Source organism: Oratosquilla oratoria, chromosome 31 (genome assembly GCF_046742065.1).
Source record: "Oratosquilla oratoria isolate Oo_2021 chromosome 31, ASM4674206v1, whole genome shotgun sequence".
Classification (NCBI taxonomy): Eukaryota; Metazoa; Arthropoda; class Malacostraca; order Stomatopoda; family Squillidae; genus Oratosquilla; species Oratosquilla oratoria.
The window spans coordinates 43,278,016-43,291,020 of record NC_134807.1 but is presented as its reverse complement, the minus strand read 5'-3'; the positions used below and the strand labels follow the sequence as shown (position 1 = coordinate 43,291,020).

Genomic DNA, 13,005 nt, shown 5'->3' with positions numbered 1-13,005 from the left:
AGAGGAACAGAAGCAGTAATTGGTGAGGAACAGTGTGGATTTAGGACAGGTAGATCAGATCTTTGTGGTAAGACAAATATGTGAGAAAGCTATAGGAAAGGCGAAGGATGTTTTTTGGGCTTTTATGGATCTGGAAAAGGCTTACGATAGGGTAGACAGAAAGGCACTGTGGGAGGTTATGCAGATATACAGGATAGGAGGAAAGCTTCTAGGAGCTGTCAAGAGTTTTTATGAGAGTAGTAGAGCTTGTGTCAGGATTAGAAATGGAGAGAGTGAATGGTTCGAGGTAAAGGTGGGACTTCGTCAAGGATGCGTTATGTTGCCCTGGCTGTTCAACTTATACATGGATGGGGTAGTGCGAGAGGTAAATGCAAGGGTAGTGGGTCAGGGATTGGAGATGGTTAAAGAAAATGGAGAAAAGTGGGAGGTGAGTCAGCTGTTGTTTGTGGACGACACTGTGCTTGTGGCAGGATCGGAGGAGGGCTTGAGGAAGTTGGTGAGAGAGTTTAGGAGAGTATGTGATAGAAGAAAGCTAAAGATAAATGTGGGTAAATGTAAGGTGATGAGATGTACAAGGGGTGAAAGTGGCAGTAGACTGGAAGTGAGCATTAAGGGAAAGCGACTGGAGGAAGTGGATAGTTTTAGATACTTGGGTGCAAATGTGGCAGGAAAAGGTGGAGTGAAGGTGGAGGTAGAATGTAGATTGAGAGAAGCAAGTAAATGCCTTGGTGGATTAAAGAGTGTAATGAGGAATAGACATTTGGGAATGGATGCTAAGAGGAGACTGTATGAAGGAGTGATTGTGCCAACAGCACTGTATGGGGCAGAAACATGGAACATAAGAGAAGAAGAGAGAAGGAGTTTGAATGTGTTTGAGATGAGGTGTCTGAGAAGTATGATGGGGGTTACTAAGCTAGATAGAGTGAGAAATGAGGAGGTGAGGAGGAGAACAGGGGTGGAAAGGGAGTTGGGAGATAGGGTTGATGAAAGAATATTAGGATGGTTTGGACACATGGAAAGAAGGAGTGAAGAAAGACTAGTAAAAGAGGTATGGAAGGCAGATGTGGAGGGAGTGAACATGAGGGGACATCCTAGGATGAGATGGATGGATGGGGTGAAGGGGGCTTTGGGGAAGAGGGGAATGTCTATTGAGGAAGGACGGGAGAGGACAGAAGACAGGGGTGAATGGAGAATGGTTGTATATGGATGATGTTGTGATTGCATGAGGTGGTATGGGGGGTGAGGTAGTATGTGTGAGCAAAATTTGACGCAGCCCGAAGGGATTTCTCTCCGTCTTCTTCTTTTATGCAATGGGGGGACGGAGAGGGGGGTCGCCGATTTAATGAAGCGGCCTTGCTGTGGATGTGCTGTGTCTTGCGACACTGCTTCTGACCCAGGGCAGTGGACAAGGTGCAGGGATGACCCATCATTCAGGAGGTGCTAAGATAAGAGGGAGGGTGGAGGGGTGTGGAGTGTATTCAGGGATGGAATGAGTGAAAATGATTTTATGCCTGTTCCTTTTTGGCTACCTCCCTTGTAAGGGGGAAAAAGCCTTGGTATATGTATGTATGTACTATGATTCTGTAAATGGTCAGTAGAACTCCTCTTTCTCTTCTTTGTTCCAGGGTTGGTAGTTCCAGTTTGGACAATCTTTGTTCGTATGACAATGGTAGTGTTGGTGCTATCTTTGTCATTGCTCTTTGGATTCTTTCTAATTTCTTTATATTCTTTTTTGTGCTGGGTGTCCACAGTGTCACAGCATACTCCAATCTTGGTCTTATCAGTGTGACTAATATTTTCTTTAGTATTACCTCATCCAAGTAGTTAAAGGCCACCTTTATTGATTTTAGTCAATTGTAGGTTTCTCCAACTATTTTGTTTATATGCTTGTCTGGTGTCATGTTTTGGTTAATAATTAATCTGAATACATCATAAATGTAAGGTTTCATCAACTAATATAAACTTAGGTGAAAGTTGTTGCAAATGTATCACAATAATGGTAAGTATATGCTAAATCAATGTAATCCTTTGTCCCTACACATTGGATTGCTGTATGTGTTGTATGAGTGAGGGAATATTTCTGTTACTAGCTTATAATAGAAGTAAAAATTGTGCAGTCATAAGTTGTTAGCTCTCCTGAAGTGAAAAAGTGGAGGAAATGGCCAAAGTTCACAGAGATTTTTGGTTCAGTCTGGAAACTAAGTGTCAGCTCCTTGGAACTACACCTCCTGATGGGTGTGTGGGTGTTAATGGATTTTGAAGATGAGTGGCCGGATGTCTGCCTCACAAGACTACCACATAATGGTCCCTCTCACTAGTCTCGTAAAAATAATTAAATATTCTAAAATTTTCTTAACCTCTTCACTCCGGGGCACATCGCACGTCTGGCAGCATTAGCTGCCCGACGTGCGATGTTGCGTCATAATAATCGCATTATAAAAAATGAAGTCAGTGCTCAATCGTTTGCTCTCTTTCACCCGTGTATTTTGATAACCATAGAAAATTGATGAAGCCAGTTTAGAGAGAATGGAGATTACGTAGGTACGACTACAATAAATATAATCAAGATGCCGATGTCGGCATCATCGAGTACCCACTTGCTCCTCATGCCGCCTACGTAGGCGTCAACGTATGGAAGTGGTTAACAGCTGTTATCCATGATTCTCTGGTGGTATCTTAACCTCTTCACTCCGGGCCAAAATCTCGCGGGCAGCATTATCTGCCAGACGTACGATGTGTCGTAATAATACTCGCATCATAAAATATAGTCACCGCTTATATCGATCGTTCTCTCTTTCACCCGTGAAATTTGATAACCATAGAAAATGTGATGAAGACAGTTTAGAGAGTATGTCATTACGCAGGGGCAACTACAATAAATATAATCAAGATGCCGATATGGCAGCCTCGCATATCCACTTGCTCCTCATGCCGCCTACGTATGCGGCACCGTATGGAAGGGGTTAAAGTAAATCATTACCTTTCAATGCCACATTTTGAAGCAAACATGGCTACCCCTAGCTTTTTAAAAAAAATATTTGTAACTCACCCTGCTTTTATCCTTGCTCTCCATCCCAAGCACTACAGAAAGCTGCAAGGTAATATTGGGCTTCACCATCACTACCAAAATCCCTTGGGCTGTGTTGATACTGAGGCTACGAATTAGTTGGTGGTCCGAGTACTCCCCTTCAACCAATGAGTCTTCTATCAGACTTGATATATTCATCCAGCACACTGAAGTTCCTTGAAAAAAATAAACAAAATTCTAAGATAATGTCAAAGAAGAGAAAAGTCTATTTCTAGCTTAGGGGTGGAGTTGTCCCTGTATATTTTATCACAAATGAAGTCAATCGTCCTATTTACAGGAATTTGTGTAAATAAGGATCCCTGAGAATATCTTAAGACTGCTATTAATATGCTGTACGAGCGAGGCACCTTTTACTTGCCCACAAGGTAACCTGTACTCCCAGGTCGATGGTGTTGCCATGGGCTCTCCCTTGGGGGTACTATTCGCAAATTTCTTCATGGGAAGTATAGAAGAACTAATACAGTAGAAGCCCGATTTAACGAATCTCAATTTAGCGGAAGCTCAAATTAGCGAACTGCAAATAGCAATAACGAAAATGCTCAACTTAGCGGAAATGGTCTGCTAAGTTGACCATTTTCCGCTAGCTGGCCAGATGCGTGTCTACGGAAATAGCTCAATTTAGCGGGAACGGTAAGCTAAGTTGAGCATTTTCCATCAACTGGCCACATGCATGTCTCGGAGTCCAATGTTACCAGATGTTACCAGATTGTGGTGGTGGAGTCAAGGAAAAATTTATAATTTAGTACTTTGGAGGTATATAAATATATATACAGTCGAACCTTGAAAGCCCGGACCCCGAATGCCCAGACCCTCGTATGACAGGTCGAAATGAACAAAGGGCGGACTTTTCAAGCAAAGTTCCCTATTTGTCCTGCAGGTGGCAGCGATGGCCGAACACGTGTACTCAAACCCGGCCCTGTCAAGCCATCACCAGGGCTGCCGTTTCGTAGAATTTTGTACCAAAAACGTAGTAAAATAGCGGCATGTGGCAACTGCACAAGGACATGAAATTTTTTCTACATATCAGCGGGCTGTTCAAAACATTCAAAAACTCAAACTTTTGTTTAAAAATCATAGAACTAGTTATCAAATAATAAATGGTACATCAAAATATGACTTATTGGTAATTGTGTTATTTATAAAATATTATACCCCAAAAGATACGTTTTTACAGTGTAGAAAAACATTCTACGCTAAAGTTTCAGCTTTCTTTTAGCACCAGGGCTGCCATTTCATAGAATTTTGTACCAAAACATAGTAGAATAGCGGCATGTGGCAACTGCACAAGGACACGAGGAATTTTTTCTACATATCAGCGGGCTGTTAAAAACATTAAAAAACTCAAACTTTTGTTTAAAAATCATAGAACTAGTTATCAAATAATAAATGGTACATCAAAATATGACTTTTATTGGTAATTGTGTTACTTATAAAATATTATACCCCAAAAGATACGTTTTCACGGTGTAGAAAATAATTCTATGCTAAAGTTTCAGCTTTCTTTTAGTGGTGATAATATATAAAAAATAATTTTTATATCTTACTGAATATGTCAGGGCAGGGGTTCTCAGCCTTGCTTGGCTCATGCACCCCTTTCACCCTTTGCCAGAATGTCATTCCCCCCTCCTTTCCAAGATTGCCTGTTTCAAAAGGTGCATTCTAAATAATATGCGGATATTATTGCACAGCGTAACACTTTTCTAATCCTAAGATTAACCTGGGTCAGCACTGGTATAATTCCATCCCAGGTGACAGGCCAGATAGGCCAGAGCCTATATTTGCTTTCCTCACTCCGTAAACTTAATGTGGTCACAATTCACCCCCAGAAATCCCAAAATTCACCCTTGAGGGTGGATTTCACCCCTAATGAGAACCCCTGTGTTAGGGCATGGGGGCCTTGTATACATTCAAGAATAAAAAAAACTAGAACCAACATTTTTTCAAAGTTTGACAAGTATATCTTGCTATGAGTCTGCACATGCCCGAGAAAAATGTATGCCCCGGTATGGCAACACTCCCATTCTACACGGCAGTGTAGAAAACGCGGCAACCCTGGCCGCCACCACTGTCCCGCGTGCATACCTTCTGATATTTACAGTGTACGTAATAAAAAATACAATACAGTACACTGTATGTACAGTACATTTACATGCCTGTATTACAGTTATTACAGAATTATTAGTATTATAGTATTATTATTACAGTATTGTTATCATTACAGTGTTAGAGTATTATTCTTATGTGTTTCTATGTTTCTTATATGTTTCTATACGTATACCGCTACGAAAATCTACGGGTGTTAGGGAGACATTTTCGATGACCGGACTTTTGGCATGACCGGCGCCCTTCCCCCAATTAGTCTGGGCTTTCGAGGTTCGACTGTATATATATATATATATATATATATATATATACAATAATATATAATTCAGTATATGTATAAAGTATAATTGTAGCACAAATATATTCAAGTAGAAATAGACGGTATAATAGGAAAACAATATAATGAAACAGTAAGTTGATGGGAAAATTCAAAATCAGTACGCGAGAATAATCACCACAAAAACACTTATATAACAACGAACTACATTTTCTGCTACAACACAACAATAATGCTCACTATCCAAAACCCAACTGCCCAGTCCTATTAATCGCTAGAATTATGTACATCGAACCAAACACGAGGCTATGACTAATATTCCGTGAAATTCAGACAGCTCATATCATTGTTACACCACACACACACACACACACACACACGTTGCAACAAATTACTGCACGTTGCTGTTCGTTTGCAATTCACGATTGTGCTGCCTATAATTCACTTACAATAATATATATACTGTATGTGTGTGTGTGTACACTAGGGAATTTTTAGGTATGTATCATTTTTATAATCCACTCTGGCAACACTGTTACACCAACGCTCACTCACTCAATTTAACGGAAAATTCAATTTAGCAGACTGGACCTTGGCTGAATTAGTTCGTTAAATCGGGCTTCTACTGTATTTTGAAGTATGAAAAAACCAGAGATATACTGCAGGTATATAGATGACATTTTCATTAAAGTTAATGACTACCAAGAAGTGGAAAACCTCCGTCTTAAACTACAAGAAGCCACAGGACTTAAATTCACAACTGAACACAGTGTGGGTAACTCCATGCCCTTCCTTGATGTCCTTGTTACCCAAAGTGGACATAATTTTACCACCAATGTCTACACGAAGCCTTCCAATGGAGGCCAATGTCTCAACGGAAACAGTGAGTGCCCCAATCGATATAAGCAATCTACCATTGGAGCTTATGTCCGCCGAGCACTTACGCACTGTGATACCTGGTCAAAAGTCCACCAAGAACTCGAACGCACTACCCAGGTACTAGTAAATAACGGCTTCAGCAACAAAGAAATTAATAAAGTTACCGAAAATATCTTAAACAAATGGTACACCAACTCCAACAATACTCCAAACCAAGAAGAAATAAAACTTTTTTACAAGTCACACTTTTCTACAGCTTACAAAGAAGATGAAAAGGCCATCAAAGACATTGTCAAAAGAAACTTAAAGCCTATGAATGACAACACTTCTATCAAACTTATCATCTTTTATAAAAGTAAGAAAACCTCCAATCTGCTTCTCCAAAACAACACCCACCAAGAGAGGAATGAGCTGAAAATGTCTCATGTCATATACCAATATAAATGCACAAAAGGGAACTGTGAAGCCCTTCCTTCCTCGTACATAGGCATGATGACTATGAAGCTGGAATCCAGACTGGTTGGACACAAATACACAGGAGCCCCAAAGAACCATGCTTTGGCATCACATGGATACCACATTACACGAGAAGAATTAGAACAGAACACGAAAATCTTGGAAACCTGCAAGAAACCTACAAGAAAGTTAAAGATAATCAAGGCCCTTTATATCAAGGATAAAACCCCCAACTTGAATATACAGGCACTTGATTTACTAGCGCTACCCAGTATGAGAACATAGGGTAGGCCAGAAGCATGAGGAGATAATTTATGCATAATTTTAATCTATCATGTGATCTCCCCTAGTCAAATAATTTCGTGTGGTCAAATATTGCACTTTGATGACATTTGACACTCCCTGAAGAAGGCTCAGTTGAGCCAAAATCCGGATCGGAGAATATGTCCACCTACGCACGAGTTCTACAGAGTGTAGACCCTGCTACACGACGATTAGCGAGATCTTTAGAAAGTATCTCCAAGAAAATTATTAATGCAGAAAACAGCATCACCTTCAACAAAATTTGTGTATTAGAAAAATTACTGCCCGTATATACTTTAAAACAATAAAATTACTACAATCCATTGCAAGAACAGGCTTCAGACAACAGAAAGAGATACCAATGGCTGTCTTCAAATGATTCATAAGAACCAACCATGAATATGTTTCCCAAAAAGCAGCAAAATGAACACTTAAAAAAGAAAAAAAAAATTAAAGTAATAACAGAATGCAGCATAAGCACCCTAACAGGACACCTGCACACAGAAACTAAAATACTTCCCACAGAAAATTATATGAAAATGATAGGTACCTTCTGTGATGGAACCCTAAGCATCACTCATCTACAACCAGTACCACACAATACATCCACACAAAAACATATTCATGCTCAGATCGCCACACAAACTTCCAAAAGATCACTACACAAGCACTCCAAAACAGATCACCAAACTCAATACTCAGCCAACATCTTTCCCCCGAAGACATCAACCCAACAGAAAAACCCTCTCAAAAGTAAGAACCACAGTGCCATGCTTGTATTCAGGACACACAATCCAGCATTAAAACAGTTTTAACATAGAATAGGCCTTGCCACAGATACAAATGCCACATAAAAGATATAATAAGTTGCTCTCTCAAAGAAGGAAAAATACCAAAAGACTGGAAAAATTCCAACATTGTACCAATATATAAAGGAGGAAACAAAGAACCAACTAATTACAGACCGGTCTCCCTTACAAGCACTGTAGCCAAAATTTGTGAAAAAATTATCAAGAATAGATGGATAAAACACCTGGAAGAAAATATGATAAACTTAAGACAATTTGGATTCAGACAGGGAAGATCATGTGCTACAAATTTAATGTGTTTTTACTCAAGACTAATAGATATAATACAAGAAAGGGATGGATGGGTTGATTGTGCTTTCCAAGACTTACAAAAAGTCTTTGATGAAGTACCACACAAAAAATTATTGAAAAAATTGGAAAACATAGGAGGGATACAAGGTAACCTACTAAACTGGATGGAGGATTTCCTGCATGGTAGAAAAATGAGAGTAGTGCTTAGAGAAAAGTGTTCAGGTTGGGAGGAGGTGATTAGTGGAGTTCCACAGGAATCAGTATTGGCTCCAATAATGTTCGCTATCTATGTGAATGACATAGATGATGTTAGAAGAGTTTCTTTGCAGATGATGCTAAACTGATGAGGACAGTGAAAACCGAAATGGATTGTGAATCACTACAGAGACCTAAACAAGGTTTGGAAATGGAGTCAGAAGTGGGAAGAAGACTTCAACATAAAGAAATGTAGCATAATGGAGTTCAGAAAAAGTATAAAAAAAAAATAATAATAATAATAAATATATATATATATATATATATATATATATATATATATATATATATATATATCTGAGAGGGAGGGTGGGGTGTGGAGTGTATTTAGGGATGAAATGGGTGGGAGTGTTTTTATGCCTTTCCCTTTTTGGCTACCTCCCTTGAAAGGGGGAAAAAGCCTTGGTATATGTATGTATGTATGAATGTAATAGTTTCAGAGGAATTAGCTTGTTAAGTGTAGTTGGGAAGGCTTATGGGAGGATCTTCATTGAGAGGATTAGGAGAGGAACAGAGGGAGTAATTGGTGAGGAACAGTGTGGATTTAGGACGGGTAGAGGTTGTGTAGATCAGATTTTTGTGGTAAGACAGATATGTGAGAAAGCTATAGGAAAGGGGAAGGATGTTTTTTGGGCCTTTATGGACCTGGAAAAGGCTTATGACAGGGTAGACAGAAAGGCACTGTGGGAGGTTTTGCAGATATACGGGATAGGAGGAAAGCTTCTAGGAGCTGTCAAGAGTTTTATGAGAGTAGTAGAGCTTGTGTCAGGATTAGAAATGGAGAGAGTGAGTGGTTCGAGGTAAAGGTGGGACTTTGTCAAGGATGCGTTATGTCGCCCTGGCTGTTCAACTTATACATGGATGGGGTAGTGCGAGAGGTAAATGCAAGGGTAGTGGGTCAGGGATTGGAGATGGTTAAGGAAAATGGAGAAAAGTGGGAAGTGAGCCAGCTGTTGTTTACGGACGACACTGCACTTGTGGCAGGATCGGAGGAGGGATTGAGGAAGTTGGTGACAGAGTTTGGGAGAGTGTGTGATAGAAGAAAGCTGAAGATAAATGTGGGTAAATGTAAGGTGATAAGATGTACAAGGGGTGAAAGCGGCAGCAGACTGGAAGTGAGCATTAAGGGAGAGCAACTGGAGGAAGTGGATAGTTTTAGATACTTGGGTGCAAATGTGGCAGGAAAAGGTGGAGTGAAGGTGGAGGTAGAATGTAGATTGAGAGAAGCGAGTAAATGCCTTGGTGGATTAAAAAGTGTAACGAGGAACAGACATTTGGGAATGGATGCTAAGAGGAGACTATATGAAGGAGTGATTGTGCCAACAGCACTGTATGGGGCAGAAACATGGAACATAAGAGAGAAAGAGAGAAGGAGTTTGAATGTGTTTGAGATGAGGTGTCTGAGAAGTATGATGGGGGTTACTAGGCTAGATAGAGTGAGAAATGAGGAGGTGAGGAGGAGAACAGGGGTGGAAAGGGGGTTGGGAGATAGGGTTGATGAAAGAGTAATAGGATGGTTTGGACACATGGAAAGAAGGAGTGAAGAAAGACTAGTAAAAGAGGTATGGAAGGCAGATGTGGAGGGAGTGAACATGAGGGGACGTCCTAGGATGAGGTGGATGGATGGGGTGAAGGGGGCTTTGGGGAAGAGGGGAATGTCTGTTGAGGAAGGACGGGAGAGGACAGAAGACAGGGGTGAATGGAGAATGGTTGTATATGGATGATGTTGTGATGCATGAGGTGGAATGGGCAGGGGGATGGGGGGTGAGGTAGTATGTGTGAGCAAATTTTGACGCAGCCCGAAGGGATTTCTCCCCGTCTTCTCCGTTATGTATGGGTGGACGGAGAGGGGGTTGCCGATTTAATGAAGCAGCCTTGCTGTGGATGTGCTGTGTCTTGCGACACTGCTTCTGATCCAGGGCAGTGGACAAGGTGCAGGGATGACCCATCATCCAGGAGGTGCTAAGATGAGAGGGAGGGTGGAGGGGTGTGGAGTGTATTCAGGGATGGAATGGGTGGGGATGATTTTATGCCTTTTCATTTTTGGCTGCCTCCCTTGTAAGGGGGAAAAAGCCTTGGTATATGTATGTGTTTATATATCAGGACAATTGGAACAAAGGAAGTGAAGAAAGTGGGGTCAGAAAAGACCTGGGAGTAATTACCTCAAATGACTTGTCCCCTGTTCAACAAATAAACAAAATTGTTGGAAAATCCTACAACTTGCTAAGATCAATAAAGGTGGATTTTAGGTATTTAGACAAAGAAATGGTTAAAAAATACTACATACATCCATATGCCAAAGGCTTTTTCCCCCCTTACACAAAAGGCAGCCAAAAGAAAAAGGCATACAAACCACTCCCACCCACTTCATCCCCTACATACTCCACTCCTGTCTACCCTCTTCCCTCCCTCCTATCTTGGCACTTCCTGGATGATGGGTCATCCCTGCATCTTGTCCACTGCCCTAGGTCAGAAGCAGTGTCACATGACACAGCACTTCCACTTCATTAAATCGGCGACCCCCCTCTCCGTCCCCTCATGCAGAAAAGGAGAAGACAGGGAGAAATCCCTTCGGGCTGCATCAATTTATTTCTCATACATACTCCCTCAACCCCCCACCCACTACCCGTCATACATCACAGCATCATCCATACACAACCATTCTCCATTCATCCCTATCCTCTGTCCTCTCCTGTCCTTCCTCAACAGACATTCCTCTCTTTTGCAATGCCCCTGTTACCCCATCTATCCATTTCATCCTAGGATGCCCCCTCATGTTCACTCCTTCCATCTCTGCCTTCCACACCTCTTTTACTTATCTTTCTTCACTCATTCTTTCCATGTGTCCAAACCATCCTAATACTCTTTCATCTACCCTATCTCCCAACTCCCTTTCCACTCCTGTTCTCCTCCTCACCTCCTCATTTCACTCTATCTAGCCTAGTAACCCCTATCATACTTTTCAGGCATTTCATCTCAAACATATTCAAACTCCTTCTCTTTTCCTCTCTTATGTTCCATGTTTCTGCCCTGTACAGTGCTGTCAGCACAATCACTGCAAGCAGACCTAAATAGGGTATGGAACTGGAGTCAGAAATGGGAAGTGGACTTTAATACTAAGAAGTGTAGCATAATGGAGTTTGGAAAAAGCAAAAACAGAATATCAGGAAAATATACAATTGGAACCAAAGAAGTAAAGAAAGTAGGATCCGAAAAAGATTTGGGAGTAATTATCACGAACGACTTGTCCTATGATATACAGATTAACAAAATTGTCGGGGAGACTTACAACTTGCTAAGATCAATAAAAGTGGCGTTTACATACTTGGACGAAGACATGATGAAAAAAATATTGGTTACATTGATAAGGCCTAGATTAGAGTATGCAGCGACATTGTGGTCCCCCAGTACCAAAAAGAATATAAAGAAAATAGAAAGAATCCAAAGAGCAGCTACAAAAATGGCACCTGCACTTGCAAACCTATCATACGAAGAGAGATTGGCTAAACTGGAGTTACCGACACTGGAGCAAAGAAGAGAGAGAGGTGACCTATTGACCATCTACAGAATCATGAAAGGCACAGAGGTACTCGATAGTGAGAACTTACTTAACTGGGACAAAAGAAACACAAGAGGACATGGAAAGAAAATAAAAAAACATAGCTATAGAAGAGAACTGAAGAAAAACAGTTTTCCTCATAGAGTTTTGGACACTTGGAACAAACTGGACAATGGAATAGTATGCGCAAAAACCATTCATGAGTTTAAAAACAAACTAGACACTGCAAGATACAAAGGCGGGACATCACGAGCATAGCTCCCCTTCCCGCAAAATACAACTAGGTAAATACAACTAGGTAAATATGAAAGAAAAATGCAAGGAACAACCTAAACTGTTTAACAGATATTTGAATGGTAAACTAAAAACCAAACAAGAAATAGAAAAGCTGCGCCAGGGAAATTATGAATATACAGAAGAACAAGAAATGGTAGAAGTTATGAGCAATCATTTCAAACTGGTATTCACAATTGAGAACTCACCTGTGAGGGAATAGAGACAGAAGTCCCCTCCAATGAAGGAAATAACTGTAACACAGAAGGAAATCAGCGACCAAATAAAAAACCTTGATGTCAGAAAATCTCATGGTTTGGATGGAATTGCAAATTGGATACTGAAAGAATGCTTAGGAGTTAATGGATAAAATATACAAAATAATCAAATACTTGCTCAAAGAAGGAAAGGTACCACAAGACTGGAAAAATGCAAATATTGTACCAATATATATAGGAGGAAACAAGGAAAATCCAACGAACTACAGACCAGTCTCCCTAACAAGCACAGTAGCAAAAATATGTGAAAAAGTGATCAAAAGTAGATGGGTTAAACATCTAGAAGATAAAACTATACTGAATCCAAATCAATTTTGATTTAGACAAGGAAGATCATGTACAACAAACCTGATCTGCTTCTATTCGAGACTAATAGAAATAATACATGAGAGGGATGGATGGGCTGACTGAGGCTATCTAGACCTACAAAAAGC

At 40.5% G+C, this 13,005-nt stretch overlaps 1 protein-coding gene across 2 annotated transcripts in view; it reads right to left on the bottom strand.

The window, feature by feature from the left end:
• Positions 1-13,005, bottom strand: part of LOC143041527 (N-acetylglucosamine-1-phosphotransferase subunits alpha/beta-like) — a 152,182-nt gene that overhangs the window by 64,308 nt on the left and 74,869 nt on the right. For both annotated transcript variants that reach the window (XM_076213507.1, XM_076213508.1), the window contains exon 12: positions 3,050-3,243. In XM_076213507.1, the coding sequence (XP_076069622.1) occupies positions 3,050-3,243 (194 nt within the window). The remainder of the gene's footprint in view (positions 1-3,049; positions 3,244-13,005) is intronic.